The following is a 26,386-nucleotide window of genomic DNA, read 5'->3' on the forward strand; positions in this document are numbered from 1 at the left end:
TTTAAGAGCTAACAGCAAAACCTGATCGCTATCACTTATTATTGACGTCACTGACATTTTTTTCAGTGATAATTTTCTGTTATTAAGCACTGTTGCAATTCACAGGAATTTAATTGTGTGTGATTACAATGAGTGTTTGTTAGTATTCTAATGAGTGTGTATTTCTCATTGGAGTGAGTTGAAGCCAAGCTCCTGATTGGTCGGCTGCTGGAAAACCCACAATGACATCATAAGCTAGAAGTTGAAACCCAGCACACACAAGACACCCACAAGACACACACATGACGTGATCGACTTTCAACACAACTTTAATAATCATTTTCCGAGTGTGCATACAAAGCATCTTTTTAATCTGTACAGATCAGGGAGACATTTATTTCAAAATCATCTCTCACAACTGGTTGTACCTGGAAAGTGCAAAAAAAATTACAATTCAGACAGAAATAATAATCATGCTGTACATACAGTATATATAAATATAAGCACAGATATACACACACATCCATTGGTGATGTTAAATCACAGGTCTGATATGACTAAATCAGATTTGTTAAATAGATTTTTTTTTCCTTGTTTTTTTTTTTTTTTTTTTACTTTGTGGAATGCTGCTGGAGGTGAAAGGTCACAAGCAGGTCATGGCTCTAAATCATGAGAGGAAGTCTGGGAATTAAAAAAGGCACTCAATTTTCATAACATAGGAAAGGAATTTTCAAGAAATTAAAAGCTAATAAACAACAACAACATCAAAAACATCCAAAAGACTCAAGTGTAAGAAGAACATTCACTGTTTAAAAAAAAGGTGTCTAAAAAGTTGCTTACGATGACTGGTCTTAGTGTTTATTAGCTTAATCTCCATTTGCAGCTCGAATACAGAAACAGGAAGCACTTCAACTGAGCACAATATAGAAAAAATTAAATAAATAAAAATAAAAAACACCCAAGGGCTGTGTCCCAAAAGCTACTGTGCTGGTAACACACTGCATACGTATTTCTCTGAAGCCCATACTCATAAATCATACATAATTCTGTTTAAGTTGATAATGACTCATTTTTATAAACTCTAGTAATGGCTCATAAGTAGTAAGTAAGGGTCGTGCTGTTGTACAGAGAAATAATCAAAGATGATGGTGTAGTGGAATGAAGTTACAGCTACAAACCCCAAAGTGGATTATTTTCCTGTAAGTGTTTTATTCCTCTTCTACCACAGTAATTTGTCAACAATTATGATTTATAATTTATTCATGAACGACAGGTCATATTTTGTAACTGTTTATAGTTACTTTTAATGTTGTGGAATGTCTACGAGACACGTTCATTTCTGTTACCATTTGCATTATAACAGCTATAAACAGTCGCTCCCTCACCAGCCTCTCTTTCCCCCTCTCCTGAAGACAAAAAACAAACAAACAAACAAAAAAATTGCAGCTTGTCACGTTACTGAGAAACTGAAAAGCACAAACTCCTCTGACTTTTACAAAGCACTGACACTGGAGACTCCTTCCATAAACGTTAAATAAATATCTCCTTACAGAAAACTAGAAACGAGAATGTATTAATATAAACCTGTCATTTATGTTACAAGCGGAACCACTTTTTTTAAGAGCCACGCTGTTACAGAGAATTCATCAACACCTTCTGAATCAACAACCTTGCTGTGGTACAATGCGCTATAAATAAATACATAAATAAATAGATAAATAAATAAAAGTTGTAACGCAATTAGCATTATTTATTCATTATACTGTACATCTAACACCATGTGGTGTCCTGGACAACCTTTATAACTAATAATGACCTGTGAATAAATATAAACATTTATATAAATATAAAAGCAACTATAATATTTATTAACAATTAAAAAATGGATTATAAATACGCATGTAATTAAAGATTAATAGCAATCTGACAAAACATCACAAAAAAGTGGACAAGTGCGTATACACACACACACACACACACACACACACACGAGATCACTTCCTGTCCCTCCTAGGTTAAGCGCATGTGTGTGTCCTCATCATTTTTGTAATTAATCAGAAATTTCCACAACACAAAAAAAGGGGGGAAATAAATAACTAGTATATATTAATAGATTAATAGATACTTTTACATGTTAAATATAATTAGGAAGAATTTAAGTTTACTAAAAGCACTGTGATATTTTAAATGTTCATAATGACTTTATAACTGTTAATAAATATTAAACTGATATTTGTATTTATACACAGGCCATTATTAATGATAAAGGTCATATAGAACACAACATGGTGTTATAATAAACAGTTATAACTTCTGATTATACTGTACGTTATTAAGGACATTACTGGAGCGTTATGAGACATTATTAGAGTGTAAAAGAAAGAACCCAGGAGCACTTTCTATGAAGGCCATACATTCATAACATGTTATATTGCATTCGTAAAATATTATACACATCAATTTAATTATGAGACGTCATTACATTTGTAGCGCTGCTTATAATGCGTTTATGAATTGTTATAAGTAACACTTACAACACATTATATCATCATCATAACTTCTCATAATGCACTATGCAAAGTGGGGCTTGGTGATTTAACACATTATGAACGCTACTTATAATGCATCATGTTATCGATTTATAATGCATGATAAAAGATATCTATAAAGTGTAATGCATTGTAATAAATAATTAAACAATGTGTATAATTCCTTATGAAAGCATTATAACATGATATGACCACCGTGTTCATGGTTTATTAGACATATGATGATCTTCACAGAAAGGGTTACCAAAAGGAATTATAACCAGCATACATTTATAAGCACAGTTATAATGATTTAGGAATATGGGCTTCAGGACAACTCAGAAGATCATGTGGTTTGGGACGATGTGCATTAGTACTATGTCACAGCACTATCTAAGGACGAAGTATAGCGTTTGGGACACGCCCTATTTTAACCCAGGGTAAGCATGATATCACCCATTACACAGGAAGCACACGGCATCACGCCCTCACTGACATCGTCACTAGAGCATTTGGCATTTAATAGGATCTGATGGAAGAGACTAGAGACACACTGATCCAAAATCATCACAACACGCCATGTGTAACGCAGACTGAAAAACACGGCCGAGTTTTAACATCCTAAATACATGATATGGAAGATACGTGAGGGCTAAGATCTGAAATATTTAACATATATTATTTATACAATGTGTAAACATTAAGGCTGGATGAGTTGGCAAAAATATCATATGATATAGACATGACAGAAGATCCTTCATGATACAAAATATATTTAGAGTTAAAGGGATCTTAGTCTTTTCTCATGAAAAAAATATTCTTTTCCAGATTAACTGTTTAAAAGTTCCAGAAGTTCGGTGTTTGGTTTCCTGTATGTACAGGCTGTTTTTAGGAAAATATAACACCTCCAAATCACTTTAACATAAATCATTTTCATGATTTTTTTCTCTTTAGACTGCCTTTACAAACTTTCTACACAAAATCCCAAATTAAATACAATTTTTTTTTGTTTCAGACTCCAGTGAACACATTAGCATTTTTAAAACCAGAAATTTTTTTAATTAAAGATAATTAAAAATGAAATCAGATGCATCATGCAACAGTCCTTAACTGCGTACATTTTGTATATTATATTCTTATGTTTTGTTCAAAAATGATATTTTCTACAATTTTGGTCATTAACGTTAAATATTTTTGACCTGAATGTTAACAATTTTGTTTATAAACACTTTTTTTTATTATTTCTGATAGTCGTACCCACGGACACACCATTTACTAATCCATTAAAAGTCAAATGACGTTCAATTTTAAGTAATAAAAAAATACCTACGATTTTGGATATGTTTTTATGTTTTAGGAATTTATGCATGAAAGGGTTAATAAAGAGAAAAATGACATGAAGTGCAGCACATAAAGAGAATGAAATAAGAAGTGCATTAGAGAGATTGCAAACCTTCATTTGCGTGCTGATTTGTTAAATTTATCCGATTTTTCCAAAAAGTTTTCCCAAATGTTTCTAAAAAAAATGTTACACTTTCCTACGTTTGCAAATGACTACATTTAATTTTTCAACTTTAAGACCTGCGCAAGAAACCTGTTTTATTAAAAATGTGTCTGCAACAGTCAGTGTTAAAAAAAAAAAATCTACAATGGTATTATAATTTCTACAAAAATAAGTTGTTCTTTGTTTAAAAATGACTGCAGTCTCTGTGAGAGACAGTGAAGGCGGTTGGTGCTAGAGAAATACTAACAATGTGTGTGATACTTGTGTGTTAATGTGTGTGATAGAAAAGTGCATTGTGGGATCATTTTCCATGGTGTCAGTATTAAAGAAATATCACCCACTGCTCGAGAACATGTATAAATATATGTATTTATATCAATTAGCAACATTTATATAAACTGCCAGTCAAAATCTTTTGAACACACCGTATTAATTCAATTTATTTATTGTTAAACTTGAAAAAAATTTGTTCACGTTAAGTCTAAGTCTAAATCTAAGTAAAGAAAAGAGGTCTAAGTGAACTGAGAAATGTTTGATGTTTTATTTTAATGGGGGAAAAAAAAATCTGGATGTATCTGGAAAAGGCCAAATTAAAAAATATAACACTTGGGGTCATGCTGTACCTGGAAAATAATCAACATTTTCCCTATAACAACATATCCTGAAGTGTTTTATTTCACTACAGCAATTTACCAATGAATACAATGTTTTATTTATTAAAGAACACCACGTCGTACTTTTTATCCATTTAGAGTTACACTTATTGTTGTAGAACGCACCTGTTACCACTTACGATATAGCAAAAACAAACAGTCCTTCCCTCATGCGCCTCTTAATTTTTTTTTTTTTTTATAAGTGCGACAACTTGTCATGTTATCGAGTAAACGTACATCGCATAAACGTACTGTTACAAAACACTGACAGTGGAGACTCCTTCCAGAAATCTTACACATCCCCTTACAGCAAACTTTACTATACTAACGCCTACACAGTTTTCTTTGTTAAATAACACATACTTTAATCCGCTTTACATTAGACTTCAATTACGTGAAGCGCCCACTGTACAAGTCCCTGCATAACTTGCTACTATAGAAACCATAAAGTATTACACCTTCCAACCAATCACGTTAGAGAATTCAACAACGTGGTAAAAACTGCAACATTAAAAAAACATTTTAAAAAAAAAAACTCCAATGATACAAAACATTTCGACTGGTGATGTGTGTGAATATTGTCCTGAATATTTTACTGGGAAGTATGCCTGTGACGTGTGGTTTAAGAAAAGTCTGGAAAAGTTGATCATGACAAATCACGTTAAACTGAACGTATTTTTCGCACATGCAAAAAGCGAGTGTGAGGACGTGAGTAATCTGGGGAAAAAAAGGAATCGGTGTGTCTCTATATCTTAACATTGCTAATTATAATTAAGCTCAATCCTTCAGTTAAGGAAGAGGAAATCTCCACAAAGGAAAAAAAAAAATCACAAATCCTACAAATCCTACACACACACACACGCACAAGAACGCACAAGATTTAAAAGAAGTTCAGTAACTGAGTTGTGTGGAAGTACGCTATCCTGCATAGTAAACACTGAGTGCATGGCTTCAGACTGGAATAAAGAGGACGAGGGCAGCGACAGTGCCTCCCCCCGGAGCGTACAGCGTGTACGTGGCAGTTCTCATGCTGTATCACGGGAAGACTCGGACGATTGGTCAGTCGCTGCATTACAGAGTGGAATGTACCATTAGAAGTCTTTTGTAGGGGGGGTTCTATTGCTTTTGTGATTAGAGTTATGACTACTGAAGCCCTTCATCATTGTAGTGTAGAGTTAAAAATCACTGATTCCACTTCATTTAAATAAATAATTGAGAATTCAAGTAACAAATCAAACACAATCAGACAGTCACACACACACATATATACACACACGCTTACACACAGTGATCAGCCTTCCTATGGGTGCGTGTGTGTCTGTGTGTGTGTTAAGAAATAAAAGGCAAAAAGATACAACAAGGCCACTGAAACAAATGAAATATTTACCACACACACACACACACACACACACACACACACACAGACAGACACACACCAGTGTTGTAGTGGTGTTACTGATGTTAATGTGAGTGGGTGTGTGTGTATGTGTGTGTGATGATATGATTGGGGTAGTAATGGAATCCAATACACTCAGCTGGACATCAGCGCCCGCGCTAGTCCAACACACTCGTCTAACTGTACACCACACCGTATACAACAGTACGCACTACACTTCCTTCCTCGCTCCATCCTGATTGGTGAATGGCGGGGCAGTGGGCGGGTCAGATCTGCTCCTGGGTGGGATACTCCGTCTCTCCGGATGAAATCTGAGTCATGCGTCTGCTGGAGCCCCACAGCTTCCGTGTGATCTGACCCGAACGCATCTGAGAGAGAGAGAGAGAACAGGACAGAAAGAGGAAGCAGGGGATGAGAACAAATAGGAAGATGGAGAGGAAGAGAAAAGAAGCAGAGGATGAGGAGGAGAGGAATAGGAGGAAGAGAGGAAGAGGAAGAAAAATGATCAGAGGACCAGACAGAGAAGAGGAAGAAGAAGAAACCAGAGGAAGAAAAAGAGAGAAAGAGTATAAAATGTTGAACAGGATAGGAAGAGGATCCAGTGGACAAGAAATAGGCAGAGGGAGAAAGTATGAAAAAGGAATGAGAGGACAGAAGTGAAAAGAAAGAAGGTGAAGCGGAAGGAAGGAATAAAAAGAGATGAGTCATGTGGATATCATTCTGACTGGATCAGCTGTGTTAAATTTATATCTGTTTTAATGATGTGCAAACAAGAGTTTTAATGATGAGAGTGTTTCAGACAGTGTGAAGCAGTGCTGATGGTGGGGTGTGTGTGTGTGTGTGTGTGTGTGTGTGTGTGTGTGTGTTACCTCGGCTGGTTTGCCCACTCCCACCACGATCAGTTTTCCGTCCTGCAGCCCCAGCAACACGTGAGACTGCTCCTTCGTCACCGACACACACCGGATCGGCACACGCATTGCCACAGGACACACACACAGTGCCAGACTGCCATGGCAACCATGAGAAACAACATTTTGGTCAGAATACACAGTCTAGACAAACATATACAGTAAGAAACATACACAGTGGTTTATACAGGAAAAGAAGAGAAGAGAAGAGAAGACACAAGGTGAGGAGCAGAGATGGGAAGAGAAGAGAAGACACAAGGTGAGGAGAAGAGAAGAGAAGAGAAGACACAAGGCGAGGAGAAGAGATGGGAAGAGAAGAGAAGAGAAGAGAAGACACAAGGTGAGGAGAAGAGAAAGGAAGAGATAAGAAAAAGAACAGAAGAAAAGAGATGTGAAGACAAGAAGAAATGAGACAAGAAGAGAAGAAATGAGATAAGAAGAAGAGAAGAGAAGAGAAGAGAAGAGAAGAGAAGAGAAGAGAAGAGAAGAGAAGAGAAGAGATGATGTACCTGTACAGGTCTCTGATGGAGAGAAAGCCCTGCTCGCTGCCGGTGATGACGTACTCTCCCGACACACACACATCCGTCACCTGCTCCTTCAGAGGCTCGCTGCACAGGTGCTTCCCGTTCACTGAGTACAGGTGCAGCGTGTTCTTATCCTGAACATCACCAGCAAAGAGTCACAGACAACCAGGACACAGCAGCATCAGTCCCATGATGCACTGCACCAGACTGTTACAATGTAAATGTAGCTCAAAATGAAACCCTGATGTTACATCTGCTTCACTATTATTATTACTCAGACCTAGCAGAGGTGTTGCTTCACATGTCTCTCACAGCACTGCAACGTTACACATCTTTCAGACACTCACTATATCACTCAGGATACTGCTATAAAATCGAACCTTTACACTCTAGCAAGCAAACTCGTCTCAGTTGTACGCGTGTAGCAGCCCATGCTGTTGTCTCTTGGGGGTGTGGCCTGTCCACTGTTATTGTTTTAGTTTCAATGTGGAACAGCAGTAGCTATGTGCGTATATAGCTTCTAAAACAAACTTGATTAAATAACATACTAATCAGTTTGAAAATCAGTTGCTTGATTTACATGTTACATGCTTGGCTTCCTACTAGCTTTGTTAACAGATTAGCAAGTGCACATTAACAGTACTAGCTATGTACAGCAACGTAAGTATGGTACGTGCATAGTACGCAGCAACAATCTCTGCTATTTCCTTCCGAGCTTTATTTTTTTCATAATGAAAGGTCATATATGACAAGATGAGACGAAACTACGGTTAGAAGTTTATCATCCATTTTTACGCATCAAACTAATTGCAGGTAGGAACTAAAGCTGTGAGTGCGTAAGACCGTCAGACTACGCAAGCCACAGGATTGATCCGAGGAGCCAATTGCTTGGATTTGTTGCTTCGCATGTCATAGCTAATTTGCATACAATTGAGAAAAATCTCAGTTGTCGATTGCTGCTTTGACGCGCGTGTGTCGCGCGTGAATTTAGAAAATGAACCCTGGGCTGTCACTTTGTCTCCTGCTAGTGTGACCCTAGGCTAAGCAAATTTTAAGTAGACTTTGAAACAAATTTCAGCATCTGTTGCTTAAGATGGCAGGAGAAATAAATCAATACTTCTCTATGATCTTGGGACAAAAACACAAATCCACATCATTGCTGTCTGGAAGTGTATTCACATACATTTCCAATGAGCAAAAGCATTGTGTGTGCTTATAATGAGTGTGTGTTAGGATTAGAATGTAATATACATTTCCAGTGAGCAAAAGCATTGTGTGTGCTTATAATGAGTGTGTGTTAGGATTAGAATGTAATATACATTTCCAGTGAGCAAAAGCATTGTGTGTGCTTATAATGAGTGTGTGTTAGGATTAGAATGTAATATACATTTCCAGTGAGCAAAAGCATTGTGTGTGCTTATAATGAGTGTGTGTTAGGATTAGAATGTAATATACATTTCCAGTGAGCAAAAGCATTGTGTGTGCTTATAATGAGTGTGTGTTAGAATGCAATATACATTTCCAGTGAGCAAAAGCATGTAGTATACAGTGCTGTGCAAAAGTCGTAGGCACACACAAATAAATGCTGTAGAGCAAAGATGCCTTCAAAATTAATGAAATTAAATGTTTAAATCTACATTTTAAAAAATACTATAAAGAGCAGTAAACAGTAATAAATGAAACGAAGTCAATATTTGGTGTGACGACCCTTTGCTTTAAAAAAAAATGTTAGTCTCAGGGATAATTTATGCAGTTTTATAAGGAAATGAGCTGTAAGTGTTACTGAGCATCTTGCAGAAGCAGCCACAGTTCTTCTGGAGACTGTCGTACTTGCTTCTTATTTTAGCAGCAAAACCCAGCAGCCTTCATTATGTTTTTTTTGTCTGAAAAGTGTCTCTTATGTAATATGCTGCTTTCTTTACTGACGTACTAACATTTTTCTGTAACGTTTAATTTTGTGCTGGAAAACTAATGCTTAGAAATATAAAGTGTTTTTATGCTGACTTGATAATGCAGAAGTCATAAAATAAAAATCTATAACAAAGTGTGTACTGAAAAAACAGGGTGCCTAAGACTTTTGCACAGTACTGTAGATTTCCAGTGAGAGTGACTTTACACAAAGTTGCTCACTGGTCAGTTGGTGTAACACCCACTACGACATCATCACTTGAAATTAAAATCAGAAATTCAAAATTGAAATTCAAATTCACAACAGTCAGGTGTACATTAAGAGCAAAAAGCCACCTCTAGATGAAATTCACAATATGTGTGTGTGTGTGTGTGTGTGTGTGTGTGTGTGTGTGTGTGTGTGTGTGTATATATATATATATATATATATATATATATATATATATATATATATATATATATATATATATATATATTATATAAATAATGTGTGTGTGTGTGTGTGTGTGTGTGTGTGTGTGTGTGTGAGACCTTCAGCGTGGCCTTGCCCTCCACACAGGTATGTACCACCACGTGGCCTTCCCAGGACATGGCCAGGTGTGAGACACACACAGGCAGAGAGCTCTCACAGGGGGGACGCAGCGAGTGCAGCAACTGTCCTCTCCTCACTGTGTGGATAATCACTGTGCCGTCCTATAAACACACACACACCAGCAACACCATCACTTTGTATCAGGCATCTAAGCAGAGATGACAACTGCTACAATTAATGAGGATGTAACTGAGTGCAAAAGTTTTCACCCCCCTTTACAGTCTATAAGCAATTCTACGTGTATTTGGTGTATTTTATTTAAAGTAAACTGTAACAGGCATTACAGTAAAGACTAGAAAAACCCAAAGAAACCACTCCCTCAACTCAGAATCCCTACTAGGAAAATTGGGTCTCCACATGACTTCAACACATGATGGCAAATTAAAATGGCTGTTCACAGCATCAACAGAAAACTCATTACCTTTAAATGAGTTACACTGCATATACTAGCATTGGCTTTAGACTGATCAACATGCAGCCATATCAGCTTGTTAAATCTATAACACACTGACTATACAGTTCGCTTCTTTTTCTCACTGATGGCTGGCCAGCTTCGAAGACAAATATGAAGGGGTTTATGTTTTTCCCTCTTTGAAGCTGAAATGCACAGAGGTTGCAAATGAGCTAATTCCAAGTTCCGACTTCCCACTTCCAAGGTAAACTGAACACAGCTTCACTAAGATGTCTAATGACTTATGCTGAAAGTGATTGTACTCAGAACTCCAAGTCTGTTTTCCCCAGTTTTGATCTAAATGTGTTGCAGAGCTTTAGCTCACAAAAACATGGATGTCGAGAGCAAGGTCATATTTGTATGATATATTAGGAAGATCGACATGAATTATTTGTGTGCAATTAGCGATGAGAAACAATGTACAATATAAATCAACAAATCTTGTTCATTTTTGCTCATAAGAATTATGTCACCATGGTCGAATAGCGTTAACGAAAATATTGCAAAAGGAAACCTGTTTACTGTGGACTGCGTGCCGCCATATTGTTGTCACATCAGGTGTGTTTATGTAAGAAAACAGACTGGATGCTGCCTGAGCTCCCAACCAGGAATGCTGAGCTGAATGACCATTCCATCGCTATTTTCCTTGTCGAAGATCAGGTACAACGACAGACCCACCCACCACGCTCATTTGCATAACTTTGAGCTTCAGTGATGTTTGCAGCTGTGCAGCGAGCTTGAGTTCACCATTCCACAACCATCATACACTTTGCTCATGAGAAAAATGCCCTCTCCATTTAAATCAAGATCACGTAAGTGGAAACATGGTGTGTGTGTGTGTGTGTGTGTGTGTGTGTGTGTGTGTGTGTGTGTGTGTGTGTCTTACCCGTGCTCCTGAGACGGCCATGTCCAACTCCGAGCTGATGCACACACTCACTACCTCGTCTGTGTGTCCATACAGCACCTGCACCGGTTTAGGGCTCAGACCTATCGGAGACCCGCTCTACACACACACACACACACACACACACACACACACACAAAATAAATGACAGCATCTCTCTCTCACACACACATACACACTTCTCTCACACACTTCCTTCTGTTTTGTATGTTTAAGTGGCTTCTAAAATTTGAAGGCTAGCGATATGACAATATGCACTTCTGCTCTAACAAACACACACGCACACACACACCTGTTGTAGCACCTGCCACACCATGCAGGTGGTGTCTCTGGAGCCAGAGATCAGGTGAAGCCCACAGTGATCTGTGGCCAAGCAGGTTATCACATCTGTGAACACACACACACACACACACACACATACTTTATTTCACACAAAGGCTGACCAAATATCCTGCCTACCTACAGAGCCTCCACCCGAATGGAACACTGATGGAGTAATGATGTTTTCATGATAACAATCCTGTGTATATGGAGTAGCAGAGTATCAGCATACGTTATATAACATAGTGTCTATTGTGTACAGTTAGATGTACTGTGTGTGTGTGTGTGTGTGTGTGTGTTACCCATGTGGCGGATGTGCTGTGCTATTGTCCTTCCCTTTAGCAGCGATGTGACTCGAAGGCTGTTGTCCCAGTGGCCTCCACTGAACAGAAGTTTCCCATCATGAGACACAACAAACAGCTTAGTAGAGACATCCACATCTGGAGAGAACGGCCCAGCCACGAACCTCTGAGTCCTGTACCGCGCGAGGAATGACAGGAAAGTGTGAATGCTTATCCATTTCCATTTGCTCCTGCTCTGCTGAGACTGCTCAAAACACAGTGATGGCATCTACACATGGACTATAAACTATAAATGGATAATAAACGTCACTGATTATTCTCCTATAATGGCACAATAGTGTATTATAATAAAAAGCACTCACTTCTGATTGGCCACAGTGGGGTCTTTGATGAAGGTGAAGTAGTTGGAGATGTTTTTGTCATAAGGGAGCCAGCCATGAGTACCTATCAGGCAGTTGTAACTCACGGTCACCTGCAAAACACACACACACATACATGCCCAAGTTATCATCAGAACAGGGAGTGATTAAGGTGAGAATATCGTCACAGAGCCACACCCACACAGAATGACCACCAGTGTAGCGTGCTCTAGTCTTAGCATACATAAGCCCTGATATTATGACATCATCAGGGGGTGTGGATAATGGCTTATGGCTTGTGGAGCTCAGCCTCACCAGCGTGTCCGGGCTGCCCTGAGAGATGAACGAGTGAGACTGGTTCTTCGGGACCACTGCTTTCACCAGGGCGGCGTTATCACTGATCCCCTACACACACACGCACACACACACCCGCATTACAGCTCAGCAGCATGCTTAATAAAGTATCGTTAAAAAACCTTCTGTATTAAAGTATTATTGTTAGAAGTACCATAATTAGTAGTTTATTATCCATATCAATATCAATAAAATATATTCTACTTAATTACTACTTAATTACTATTAATATTATATTTCATAATTATTACCAGTATGGCATTAAATCTTATAATATAAAAATATACTGCTAAATAACATATTTAAAAAATGTTATATATAAATACTATTAATATTTTTAAAAAAAAACTAATATGAAATAATATAAATACTGATATTTAACTGATATTTAACTGTGCTGAATATTTAAATGTTATGGTTTATATTTAACAAACTGCTATAATTAAAACTAAATCACCTCCACGAAGAATGATTTGAGGTCGGTGAGATGTTCGAAGATGTTAAGTGGACACGTGTCAAGTCGGGATTTCCTCTTCTCCAGTTCCTCCAGAGAGAGACGAACAGGATGAGGCTCCTAAACTCACACACACACACACACACACACACACACACACACACACACAAGAACCTCAGAACTACAACACCCACAACACCTGCTTGTGTACCACACACACAGACACAACTGAAGCACCAACACACACACACACACACACACACACACACACCACACTCATCCACCATTAAGCACCAGTGTTTGTTTTCTACGCTGGCTCAGCGTGGTGTGGATTGTACCTTTAACAGCTGGCATGGCGTCTGTCCGAAGTTACTGATCATTCCCTCTAAAGCTTTCCGCTCCTTCTCATCCGTGATGGCGTCCAGATCTACAGCACCTAAAAACAGCAGAGCTCCTTTCATTACACATGAGCAGATTTTAAGGCCTCATCCTGAGACTGTTTACACTCATCAAGCTTCTTGATTTTAACTAAATCAGCTAACAAGAAGTCTAGTTTAGTGCTTAATTGTATAATTTAATAATTACATAATTATTTCACAGTTAGGGATCTCAAAAAATTTAAGAACTGGTCTAGTTGACGAAGGTGTTCATTGGTGCTGCCAGGTTTGTCAATGTGTTTTATTTCAGTTTACTCAATATTGGTAATTAAGCATGGAAAAAAAACACAAATGAGTGTTACATCCGAATATCTAAATCTTTGTATTTAAGAACTTGTTCATCAGCCACTCTCAGAATATAACGGGACTCTAAATGAAGGTTTTATTAAAGATGAGCGCATTTATTTGGTGAAGCAGTTTGTGTAAGACTGTACGTTACTGTAAGCCGAGAGTTTTCTTACAGTTACAGAGATAGAATAGATAGTGCCACAATAGAGCAATCCTGATACACCTAGATTTTTTTTTCCAAAATAACTAAAAAGTCAAACATTATTCACTTTTACCTATTCCTCCTTCTTGAGTATTAAACTAACTGATTTATGGAAGTTTAACCAAAAATTCTAACACAGAATGTAGAAAAACGTTTGCCTAGCAGTGTAGTTTTATTTATTCAACTTCACAATTATTAAAACCTGTCTGGGGTCCATCATTATTCCATTCTACAACTTAAATATAAAGTGTCCAGAAATTAGAACAGTTGTCACAATATATTTAAAAAAAAAAAAAAAAAGGTATGGCTACATATGGCTCTACATCTGGATTTCTATAAAGTTGCCTTGTGACAATGTTTACTGCTAAAAGTGCTACAGAAATACAATCAAACTGAATAGATATCATTGTTTATTAGTGTTGTGTAGCATTAGCATGTCTACCTTCATAGGTGCAGTAGTAGAAGACGTTTAGGGCCTCAACTGCGGCCGGGCCTCTCTGCTTATAACCAAATATTAGATCGATCCACTCGTGGAGGTGGGCGGAGACATACTCTGATTCCTACACAGACATACACACACACACACAAAACACAATTAAGTACTGAATATGAGCCTTCTTCATACTCATTATGTTCTGTCCTCTACGTGGCAGCTGTAAAACTGATTTTATCATTCCCTTTCCCATGTCTCATGAACCGTTATTTATCTACACTGTCTTCCATCAAAGCCTTGTATTCGGGTTAGGTGGTCAGGAAGAGTGCTGATGATGTCATCGGCATGTGACTCACCAGAGCTTTGCGATGCTTATAAATAAAGTCCTCGGGAGATTTGGCCCATTTCGGCAAAATGACATCGCTCACACGCTCCTTAGAGATCTGCAGACGACCCAGGTCAAAGCCTGGCAAAGAGCGGAAGACAGTGAGCGAGAGAGAAAGAGAGAGAGGGAGAGAGAGAAGGCACTGTGGAATTAATACATTTGCAACACATGAAATATCAAAAAACAAATTAATCCCGATCCCAAAATCAAATCCTCAACAATGTAGGTATCATTACACCGCTACTATTTCCCTCCCTACCCTCCCACAATCATTCCTCACTGTTCTGATTCTCCAGGAACTCTGGGAAGTAGAAGAACTCAGGGATGAGCTCTTTAACATCATTGGGGTTGTCCATAAGCGTCTGCCATGTGGCTGGGATGGAGTGAAACTGTCTGTCTGCGCAGTCAAACCTACAGCAGAGAGAGAGAGAGAGAGAGAGAGAGAGAGAGACACTGTGTTATTGTCACACAGAGCTACAGAGAGAGAAATCGACTAAATAAATAAGAGAAAGAGACAGAGGGTAGATAAAGAGTGAGGGATGAGTGCAGAGGGAGACAGAGAGGTGTTTTACCTGCCGCTCTGCAGCTGGATGTGCAGGGAGGTGAAGGGCTCGACTCTGATGAGGTAGTGCATCACTCCTGCAGCATTTGAATAATGAGTGCCGTAGTGGAAGCGGTCTATAGTACCTGTGGGGTCCTCAAAACTTTCATACCTACACACACACACACACACACACACACACACACACACACACACACACACACACACACACACACACACAATTATCTAACATTTATAGTAGGAGTCTCCAGTGTCAGCACTTTGTGACAGTCAGAGGTAACACTGTAATGTTTTCTTCAGTCTTCAGGACAGGGGAGTTTACACTTTGCAGTTTCTCTGTGACATGACAAGCTGCCTTTTTTCTTATAACTGCAAGAGAGAGGCTGGTGAGGGAACAACTGTTTGGAGCTGCTAATAAAGTAAGTGATAACAGGAACTAACTTGTTTCATGGAAGATTCACAACATTAAATGTAACTATAAACAGATAAACAGTATGACGGGTCATTGTAATCGCTGACAAACTGCTGTAGTATTAAAGTATTACAACAAAGCGGGTCATCCTTTCATTGGAAAGTAATCCAATAACTTCAGGTTGGTAACAGTAATTTTGCTTTACCACATCATCTTATTGTAAATGTTTTCCTATAACAGCATGTCCCCAAATGTTTTATTTGTTTGTTATCATAGTTTATCATAACATTATAATTATCATAGTATCGTAATCATCACAATGTCGTAATTACCAGTGTTGTAATTATTGCAGTGTCGTAATTACCACAGCGATGTAACTGTCATAGTATCGTAATCATCACAGTTTCATAATTATCGTAGTATCATAATTACTGCAGTGTCGTAATCACTGCAGTATCGTAATTATCGCAGTACCGTAATTATCAAAGTATCATAATTATTGTAGTCGAGAGAGAGAGAGAGAGAGAGAGAGAGAAAATGGGAGACCCACTTTTCCTTTACTGCTTTGGCGTTTTTCTCGTTAAGCACAGCAACAGGTTTGGAGAGGTCACGGAACACTCGCGGGTCAGACAGGTCCAGCTCTTCTGACGTGTAATCTGACAGAATCCAGGGGAACTGAGTATACAACACACACACACACACACACACACACACACACACACACACACACACACACACACACACACAATGTGGGGTTAAATCTCACAAAAATAATTACTCTACCGCAACCAAAACCCCAATCAATGTGGAAATATAAACTAGTCCTATTAATGTATTTATACATACAAATATTATAAAGACAGTCTTTTACAGAATATAAAAAAATGAGACTGATTATACATGAAACTGTCTAACTCAGAAGCAAAACAACAGTGCGCACACAACACATATCCATTATATTAGGCCTTATGCTATTTTTGATGCTCATTTACATTTACATTTACGGCATTTGGCAGAGCGACTTACAAAAGTGCTTTGAGTCATTTGATGAATGTGTGTCTTTTCTACAGTAGTGTAAAAATGGTTAATATCCAGTAAACTGAGAACACGCAGATTGATGTAGTGTGCGAGTGCCGTACCACAGGATACTGAGCCAGATTGTTGTAGGTTCTGCCTGCGATGGTGTTCAACTGCATCAGATAGTCAAAGTTTGAGATTTCCCTGTTCACCCATTTCTGAAACACAGAAACAGAATTTTTTTTTACAGTAGTTTATCCTTCTGCTTCACTAAGCACTCAAGGCAAAACCAAGTCTCTCACTCAATTTGAGCTGAATTGAATTTTGGTCTGTTAGCTGTGTTGCTCTATTAACTCTGCTTTGAAAAATATCACTGCGTCATGTCTTCTGTTTTGCTCAACATGTGTTTAAATGTGAAGTTCTGGTGTGTGGTATTTGCAGCTGCAATAACAGATAGAGAGATGCATACAACGCTAGATGGACTAACTGATGAAGAGACACATGGATGAATGGAATAATGGATTAAGGGATAAAGGCATTAATAAATGGGTGGAAAGAATAATGGATGGATGGATGAATGGATGGATGGACAGACTGGTGAAGAGCTGGCTGGCTGGCTGGATGGATGGATGAATGGAATAATATACTGATGGATGAAGGGATTGTTGGATGGATGGATGGATGGATAAATCGACTGATGAATGATTAGAATAATAGATTGATGGATAGATGGGTGGATGGATGGATGGATGGAATAATGAATGAAGGGTTTGTTGAATGGATCGAATAATAGACAAATAGATGAAGGATTGATGGATGGATGTGCTTTTCTGAGTCTCTAGGGTAAATTTATCTTATTTAATTTAAGTCATGGCCAAACACATATTTTAAAAAAAAAAAAAAAAAAAAAAAAAGGGAATTTTACTGACAGCTCAATGAAGCAGTTGTGAGTCATTAATTGTGAGTCATTAATTGTGTCATCAACTGACCTGAGTGAGTCCAGAGGCCTTGAGGAGCTCCTGGGGCGAGCGAGTGCCATGGAGAGGGAGAGAGCAGAGCAGCAGCATCCGGTTGTAGACTTTATTACGCACCTGACACATAAAAAAAGTCAGAGAAGGAGAACATATTATTCAGAAAAAACAACAATTTTAAGAAAATTAGTAATAACAATATAAGAAGAAGAAGAAGAAGAAAAGGTACACTGTTCGAAAACACATGATCACTTCTGTAGATCAGTAACAGTTAGGACAGAGCTGGGAGAGCGTCTGACCTCCTTGTTGAAGTTGAGGAAGTAGTTGGTCTGATCAATGAGGAAGATCTCGAGGGCTGAGCGGCGGAGATTGTACCTGCGCAGGTGAATCTCTCTGATCTGAGACAGCGGCCATTTAAAATCCTGACCCACACCTGCAACACACACACACAGCATTATTAATATCAGATGCTGACTTGAAAGGAGGTAGCATAACACAGTCTAACACAGACACAAACAAACCCTCATGTGACTGTGCTTAGGTGTGTGTAATATTTGTGCGTTGATATTTTCTGTGAGGAGACATTTTTAGTATTTGTGTTACGTAAGAAGTCTCCAGAGTCAGTGCTTCGTAACAGCCAGTGGTAAAGCTTTCCGAAATGGGAAAGTCATCAGGACAGAGAAGTTTGTATTTTTTGTAGTTTCTCAGTAACATGACAAGCAGCATTTTTTTTGGTCTTATTAAGCTCAAAGGAGAAAACAAGACAGGCTGGTGAGGAAACATCTGTTTACAGCTGTATAATGTAAGTGATAACAGGAAGTAACTTGTTTCCTGTATGTTCCACAACATTTAATGTAACTATAAATGGATAAAATGTGTGACATGTCTTTCATTAATAAATTAAAAATTTTAGTCATTGGCAAATTGCTGATGGATAACAGGAATAAAACTTTCCAGGATGTGCCGTTATTGTAAAATAATCAACTTCAGGGTGGTAGAAGTAACTCCACATCATCACACCACCCAGTCATTGATTATTTTCCTATAACAGCATGCCCACCTGTACTCTTTACTCATTTACTCTTTAACATAGTGCAAAAACGTGGATGGTTCAAATCAAATATGAACTGCTACTGTTACATGTAGACAGAAATATGACCACACATGCTTACGCGCACACGCACACAAACTCACCCTCCTCTTTCTCGGTGCTGCTGTCATAGAAGTAAATGTGCTGGTTGGTAATCTCCAGTCGACCAGGATAAACATCTACCACAGTGACCAGCTCACAGTCCTCCATCATCACCAACTTCTCCTTCTGACCCGCATCCTCATCATCCGCCCTGAGAGCAGGACAGAGTGCTCAGTTACCAACTGTGTGTGTGTGTGTGTGTGTGTGTGTGTGTGTGTGTTATCTTGACTAATTTTACACTCCCACAGTTTTTATGTGTGATTAGGACCTGCACATGTAGAAGGAACCATTTGTCTAAAATGTATCTAAATATAGAAGATTGGCCAAGACATGTTTGGTGTGTGGAGTGCTTTAGTTTTGTATTGGAACTACAAAGCCAGTAAGAGAAGTTTATAGCCCCCAGATTAGCACTGTGCAAACTGCATGCTGAAATAATCACACACTTGCTTCAGACGGCTTTTTGGAGTTGTTCAGTGTCTCAGTAAGACTTGTTTATGTGGTTTCTGACACTGTGTGACACACTGTTGTCTACAACAATGAACCAAATGTCAGAGTTAAAACAGTCACAGATCCATCAGAAGCTGAATCACATTCTTCCTCAGCACATAATTCAAGAGATAGATGGGTGGAGGAAATAATGAACTGACGTTTGATTCGACTGGCTGATGGATGTATTGACGAATGAAGGGATTAATGGATAGATGAACTAATGGAACAAATAATGAAGGGACTGATGGAATGATGAATGGATGGATGAAGGGATGGATTGTTGGATTGATGGAATAATATATTGAAAGATGAAAAGATTCATGGATTGATGGATGAATAGATGGATGGATGGATGGATGGATGGATGGATGAGTGGATGGAATAATGGACTGGTGGAAGATGGTATAGATAGATGGAAGAATGAATTGATGAAGGGAACGACTGATGAAAGGATGGATGGATGGAATAATAGACTGATGGGTGATGCAATGGAATGATGGATGGATTGATTAATGAAGAGATCAATGGATCAATAAATGGATGGAATGAAATAGATGAATGGAGGCATTGAGGGATGTATAAATGGATGGACTGATGGATAATAGGATTGGTGGAAGGAAGTAAAAATAGAGTGATAGGGGGATGGGGGAGTGTGTGTGTGTGTGTGTGTGTGTGTGTGTGTGTGTTTCTCACTGTGTGCTTCCGCTTGGATCTTCCTCCGGCAGCTCCAGGATTTCATCCTCGAGGTCACTGACCTTCACTTGCTTCACTGCCTCCAACAACAAAGACTCTGTGTTCACCTGCTGATGCTGCACACCTGTAACAAACACACACACACACACACACACGACACTTGTAGACCTGTAATACAAATACAGTAATAAAAAGTATGTTTATATAGAGTGATGTGTGTGTGCGTGTGTGTGTGTGTGTGTGTTACCCAGATTGTCTCTCAGAGCGCTAGCCTCTCTGTGAGGGTCGAAGTTGTAATTCCTCACCAGCTTCAGACGCATACGGGAGTAATTCTCCGCACTCGACAACTTCCAGTGCATCTCCTTTTGCTGCCTACACACACACACACACACACACACACACACACACACACACATAGCCTGTAGTATACAGATAATCACATTTCACATGTTCCAGTAACCTTTCTGTATTTACCATCTTAGGGTATACAAAAGGCTTATCCATGTGCATATATTAAAATATAAAAATAAACAGACAGATTTACCCATAAGCCCCTTTGCATTTGTGTAGCATAAATTTTCCATAAACCGAGGACAAACACTGACCTGTTAGCCCAGGGTCCTCTGTCACCCAGGAGAGATCGCCGTGCTGCTTTCCATTGCCTGACAATGGCATTGTTCTGCGTGTGCATCTGTTTCAGCATGCTGTTGTACCTCAGGTTCTCCTGACGAGCTCGCCGGCTAAACGGCTCCACAAACTGATCCTGTGTGTGTGTTTCTTTATGGTTAGTTTATCTACAGGTCTAGTCCACTTAGACTCGCTAGATTTCATCAGGACTCAAGAAAGTCTAGTCATGATATTATGTGACGACACATTATATTTTACAAGCTTTGTTTTATCAACATTTACCAATTCTACACAAATTCAACATTTTAATAAAACACACACACATCACTGAGAAAGCAGACTTAACCTTTTAGGGCACTTAAGGTTTTCATGTTTAAAACTAAACTCATACTGAATTTCTGGTTCTCTCTCCTTAGGTTTAAGATTCAAGTCGATTACTTTTTTTAATTAATGATCAACTAGTAAAAATGAATACTCTTGCAACCCCTAGTGTATGTGATACCTGAAATCGGATCTTGCTCTCGCCTCTTTCCCTCTCCTGGCGGTGCAGGTTCATCATGAAGGCTTCATAACAGTCCTTCCAGTACAGAGCCATGTTCTCATGTCCCTGACTGAACGTCTCGATCTCATACTGCTTCATGTACGGGATGATCTGAGGAGAGAAACAGATGCAGTTACACATATGCCACATGTCAATTTGCTACAGTAGGAAAATGTTCTTTCCTGCCCGGTTGCTGTATCTCTACACAGTCGAGGGATGAGCTCAAGTACTTAGTCTAAACAACCCACCAGTCTAAAGGACTGATAAACCACGCACTCACACACCAAAAACGTACACAGACTCACATATTTGTCAAGGTACACCCTCCATTCAGGTGAGCTGCAGTAGATTTGGAAGTCCTCAAAGAAGGAGGGGCTACCATTACAGTTTGGGAGCGAGGGGAGGTGCAGTTCCATGTACAGCAGCTTGTGCACTTTGGAGAGGAGCGTTCGGAGCAGAGGGACCAGGAATACGTATGTCTCCTCTTCCCTTCTTCTCCCAACCACCTCTTCATCCTTCCGTCTCCTGTCCATCTCCTTCTGTTCCCCAAGAGAGCGCTGAAGGATGCACTCAACCCGGCCTAGCAGGAAACACGCCTCGTCCTGAGATTCCACCGTTTTCATCTGAAGGATCCCATTCAGCTTTGCCGTTGCCATGGCGCACACCTAACACACACATCATTATTTGTTTAGTTTCTCACAATCACTGAGGTTTGAGGTGTTACCTTCTGGTCATTACCACAGATCCTTAACCTTAAACTGAGTTTTCAGGTTCATATGAGGATTCCTAGGTATTCAAAAATATCAGTGTTTGAAACTCTGAGTGCTGGACCCTACAGACACTGACCTGAGGGTCAGGCTGGGCCATAAATCCGAGTAAGAGCCTTAGGCCGAGCTGTGAGAGCTGGAGCCATTGTGTTCCAGCAGTGTACCACACCATGAGGCCATCCATCAGCGTGACCGTGTCTTCCAGCAGCCTCTCGCTCCACAGTGCCGGGTTTACCAGCCCCTCGGCCTGCAGGAAGTCCTGCACCACATGCAGCAGTCGCACCGCGTTTTCCGTGTGCTCCGGCAACGTGGCTGCTGCACACTCCCGGTTATCACTCACAGCGCACTCCAGCATCCGCTCCAACAGACTGCACACACATGCACACAGAGCAGTGAGAGTTATAAACAGATAAAAAAAGAAAGAAGTGACTAAACATAACGGTGTGAGCGGAGTACCTGAGTTTGATTTGGTCGACAGGCAGCAAGAGCTCGTTAGCTGTGCCCAGTTTGGTGAGAGCAGAGAACACCTGTCCCCTCTCCAGCCATGCTGCATCATCCGAGCCATACACACCCTTCCACATTACACACAGCACTATCTCCAAAATCATCCGCACCAACTCCTCCTCCGTGCGCTACACACACACACACACAGAAATCACTTAATGCTTGGTAGTTTCTGCTAATCACAAACAGAAGAAAACATGGAAGCATGAATGGATGAATTGATGGTGAATGGGTGAATGGATTGATGGATGGATGGATGGATGGGATGGACAGGTGGATGAATGGATTAGACAGACAGGTGAATAGATGGATTGTAAGGGTGGGTAGGTGGTTGGGTAGATGGATGGAATATAAAAGCAGATGGATTTAATGATGGACAGATGGACAGGTGAATGGATTGACAGATGGATGGATGGACAAGCAGGTGTATAAATGGATGAGTGGATAGACGGATGGATGGATGGATGGATGGATGGATAGAAAGATGGACAGATAAACAGGTAGATGGATTGTACAGGTGGGTGGGAGGATGGATGGATGGACAGGAGGGTGGATGCATGGACAGGTGGTTGTGTATATAGACAGGTGGCTGAATGAATAGATTGATGGATGGACAATTTGTATTATACCATTCCTCATAAAACAAACACGCACACACACAGTCACACCATTTTACCTCTGTGCTGTTAAAAGACTCTCCCAAAGAGACGTTATCGCTGAACAGGAAGCTGTCATCTCCCAGAGAGGAAGTGGTTTCTCGTTCGGGGGCGGTACCTGGGAAAGGCTTGGTGCTCTCCAGTGGTGAGGGAGTCTGACTCCCGCTGTCACCCTGCTCGAGCGCATGAACCTGGCTCAGGTCCAGACTCAGCCCCCTGCTCTGTGAGGTTTCGCTGGGTGTTTCAGACAGAGACAGCACTTCTCCATTCTCCTCCAGACTCTCTACACAAGCAGGAAGTTCCGCCCGGCTCGAGCCGATGCTGCCCAGGCTGGCCGAGTCGCCCCGCCCCGAACCGGACCCAGAGTCACTGCTGCAGCTCCGCACCAGCACACGGATCAGGGTGTCCTGCCAACATGGCTGATGGGACATCTGCAGTGCTGCGTCTGCCTGAGACTGCACCAAGGAATATAACTACACACACACACACACACACACACATACACACAAACACAAAATTATAGTTGATTATAAATTGACTACTAAAATAATATATTTTAAATGGCAATTTATGACTTCCTATATATCTGAAGAGTATGCAGGAAAAATATTAGAATACAAATAATAATCTATATACACTATATGACGAACACAATTTTGTATGTTTGTATTTTCATCCATTTATGGTTACACATAATGCTGTGGAACGTCTGTTAAACAAGTTAGTTCCAGTTATCACTCATGTTATAGCAGTTCTAAACACTAGTTCCCTCACTAGCCTCTATTTTTCATTTGTCTTGACATTAATAATACAAAAAAATACGACTGAGAGAGAGAGAGAGGGAGAGTGAGAGAGAGAGAGAGAGATTTATGGTGCCGAGTTTAATGTACATAGCAATAAATCCTCCAAGCTCTTACCCTCTTGCAGACGAGCATGCGCACACTCAGTTCAGCTCGATGAGTCAGCTGCACGAGAGCCATCAGATCCTTATAGTTCACCACAGAGTCTATAAGTCAGAGGTCAAAAGGGCATAAGGTTAGAGCCTGTCAATCAAGGGGTATATCTCATTTCTCTAATTGTCCCTCTTCATTTCCTTTCCCCACTTCTTAATTCCTCCCTCTGAGTAAGTGAGGAAAGGAATCTAGAACAGAAAGAAGTCAAGGACAAAAATGTAACAGTTTTGTGCAATTTGTCTAGGAACATATTTACATCTTCTCATCTGACAATATGATATCATAGATGTGACACACAGAGGTTTATTATGTTCACACAGACCTGTGTGGAGGATTTGGTTGAGGAGGCACTTCACTAGCGTGGGGGTGATGTGATGTTCGGGTAAGAGGAGTGTAAGGCCAGAGTAGCCCACTTCTCGCAGTCTCAACCGCTGCTTATTCTTCTCATACACACGGTCACACCTCAGCATGCGCTCAAACAGCTGCACACACACACATACACATGAAGTCAGTATGACATTCCAGATACACAATAAACCAGTGTGTGATGGTGAACACTGGTGTGTGTGATGGAGAATGGTGGAAAATGGTGAACATTGGTGTGTGTGATGGAGAATGGTGGAAAATGGTGAACATTGGTGCAAGATGACGAAGGCTGGTGTAAGATGGTGAACATTGGTGTAAGATGGTGGTGTAAGATGAGTGAATGTTGGTGAAAGGTGGTGAACACAGGTTTAAGACAGTAAATATTGGTGTCTGATGGTGAATGTCAGTGTAAGATGGTGAACGTTGGCCTAAGATGGTAAATATTGGTGTATATGATGGTGAAAGTCGGTGTAAGACGGTGAGCATTGCCGTACAATGGTCAATAATGGCATAATATGGTGAATTTCGGTGTAAGATGGTGAGCACTGGTGTAAGATGGCAAACGTTTGTGTAAGATGGTGAATGTTGGCCTAAGATGGTGAACGCTGGTGTAAGATTGTGAACGTTAGTGTAAGATCGTGAATGTTGGTATAAGAGGGTGAACATTGGTGAATGTTGGTATAAGACGGTAAATACTGGCGTGACCTTGAAAATGAGCTCTCGGAGGCGGTCAGAGTGTTTGTGATTGAGCAGCAGGGCATAGCAGGAATCGGCCGCTCCGGGCTCGAACAGCAGCAGGAAAAGCTGATCACGTGACACACTCGTCTGGAGAAGATTCAGCAGCAGCTCTAAAATACTACACAACTACAACACACAAAACACAATCAGTAACAACTTCAACATTACAAATACACAAACAATTCAGCTTAGAGAAAATATATTCTAGATCAGCTCTGAGCCAAAAATACACATGACAGCATAGGGAGGAAAGCAGCTGCTGACAAGTTATTTTATATGATGACAACTACCTAACACTTCATTGCTGTTTTCAATCTGATGATTATGCAATATTAAAAGTGACATGTCAACCTGCAGTTGCTCAAATCACTCAGCAGTTCAGCAGCATCTTCATTAGGATACAGGTTCATCATACAGCATCATCTAACTCAATCCTTTAATTTCTCAATATAGAGTTACCTGGAGCAGCCTAGTTGGTTCACTGATCTTGGGTTTCATACACTACCTGCCATGTCAACTACCCAAATGTAAACATGGGAATTCTTTCTAATCTGTGGTGAAACTGAATCATATTGGGTGTTTTGAGCATTGTGGTATGTTGTGTAATGAATTAATTTTGTGAGCAGAACAATTCCACAAAATAGGCAGTGCACTATAACTTATGACGTATGATAACAATGAAGCACATCCCAAACGTGATGCCATGGTTCCTTTCCAGTTGCCATGCTGCCCAATGAGATAGGAATAGAGATGTCACATTGGGAGATTTGATGGTAGGATTATAGTGTGAGGAATAATTACTGGTTTTATGTTTTTATTTTGTAATTTATTATTAGGAACTATGGAAGGATAAAGAGGATAAAGCCTAGCCTGCATCAACATTGCATTTTTAAGACTTTTGGTCACGAGTTGGATCACAAGGCTTCTAAAATAGAATTTTACCACAGACAATAATCGCCACAGTAGACCATATCATTTTTAATCATGGTTAATTGTATACCAGTTAATCTTAACCT

At 39.7% G+C, this 26,386-nt stretch overlaps 1 protein-coding gene across 3 annotated transcripts in view; it reads right to left on the reverse strand.

The window, feature by feature from the left end:
- Positions 1-290: 290 nt before the first annotated feature.
- The window catches only part of nbeal1 (neurobeachin-like 1), a 63,367-nt gene continuing 37,271 nt past the window's right edge, over positions 291-26,386 (reverse strand). For all 3 annotated transcript variants that reach the window (XM_053227052.1, XM_053227042.1, XM_034311460.2), the window contains 31 exons: positions 25,338-25,496; positions 24,589-24,748; positions 24,231-24,319; positions 23,334-23,786; positions 22,610-22,785; positions 22,233-22,521; positions 21,692-22,051; positions 21,348-21,497; positions 20,824-20,981; positions 20,466-20,590; positions 20,219-20,342; positions 19,039-19,187; positions 18,144-18,277; positions 17,863-17,964; positions 16,996-17,091; positions 16,407-16,531; positions 15,455-15,595; positions 15,163-15,293; positions 14,854-14,963; positions 14,507-14,624; positions 13,476-13,573; positions 13,141-13,257; positions 12,645-12,734; positions 12,333-12,442; positions 11,971-12,143; positions 11,640-11,734; positions 11,330-11,446; positions 9,932-10,093; positions 7,478-7,626; positions 6,930-7,065; positions 291-6,428 (listed from right to left, as the gene is read on the reverse strand). In XM_053227052.1, the coding sequence (XP_053083027.1) occupies positions 6,327-6,428; positions 6,930-7,065; positions 7,478-7,626; positions 9,932-10,093; positions 11,330-11,446; positions 11,640-11,734; positions 11,971-12,143; positions 12,333-12,442; positions 12,645-12,734; positions 13,141-13,257; positions 13,476-13,573; positions 14,507-14,624; positions 14,854-14,963; positions 15,163-15,293; positions 15,455-15,595; positions 16,407-16,531; positions 16,996-17,091; positions 17,863-17,964; positions 18,144-18,277; positions 19,039-19,187; positions 20,219-20,342; positions 20,466-20,590; positions 20,824-20,981; positions 21,348-21,497; positions 21,692-22,051; positions 22,233-22,521; positions 22,610-22,785; positions 23,334-23,786; positions 24,231-24,319; positions 24,589-24,748; positions 25,338-25,496 (4,698 nt within the window). In that variant the 3' untranslated portion in view covers positions 291-6,326. The remainder of the gene's footprint in view (positions 6,429-6,929; positions 7,066-7,477; positions 7,627-9,931; positions 10,094-11,329; positions 11,447-11,639; positions 11,735-11,970; positions 12,144-12,332; positions 12,443-12,644; positions 12,735-13,140; positions 13,258-13,475; positions 13,574-14,506; positions 14,625-14,853; positions 14,964-15,162; positions 15,294-15,454; positions 15,596-16,406; positions 16,532-16,995; positions 17,092-17,862; positions 17,965-18,143; positions 18,278-19,038; positions 19,188-20,218; positions 20,343-20,465; positions 20,591-20,823; positions 20,982-21,347; positions 21,498-21,691; positions 22,052-22,232; positions 22,522-22,609; positions 22,786-23,333; positions 23,787-24,230; positions 24,320-24,588; positions 24,749-25,337; positions 25,497-26,386) is intronic.

The sequence above is a fragment of the Pangasianodon hypophthalmus genome, chromosome 2 (genome assembly GCF_027358585.1).
Source record: "Pangasianodon hypophthalmus isolate fPanHyp1 chromosome 2, fPanHyp1.pri, whole genome shotgun sequence".
Classification (NCBI taxonomy): domain Eukaryota; kingdom Metazoa; phylum Chordata; class Actinopteri; order Siluriformes; family Pangasiidae; genus Pangasianodon; species Pangasianodon hypophthalmus.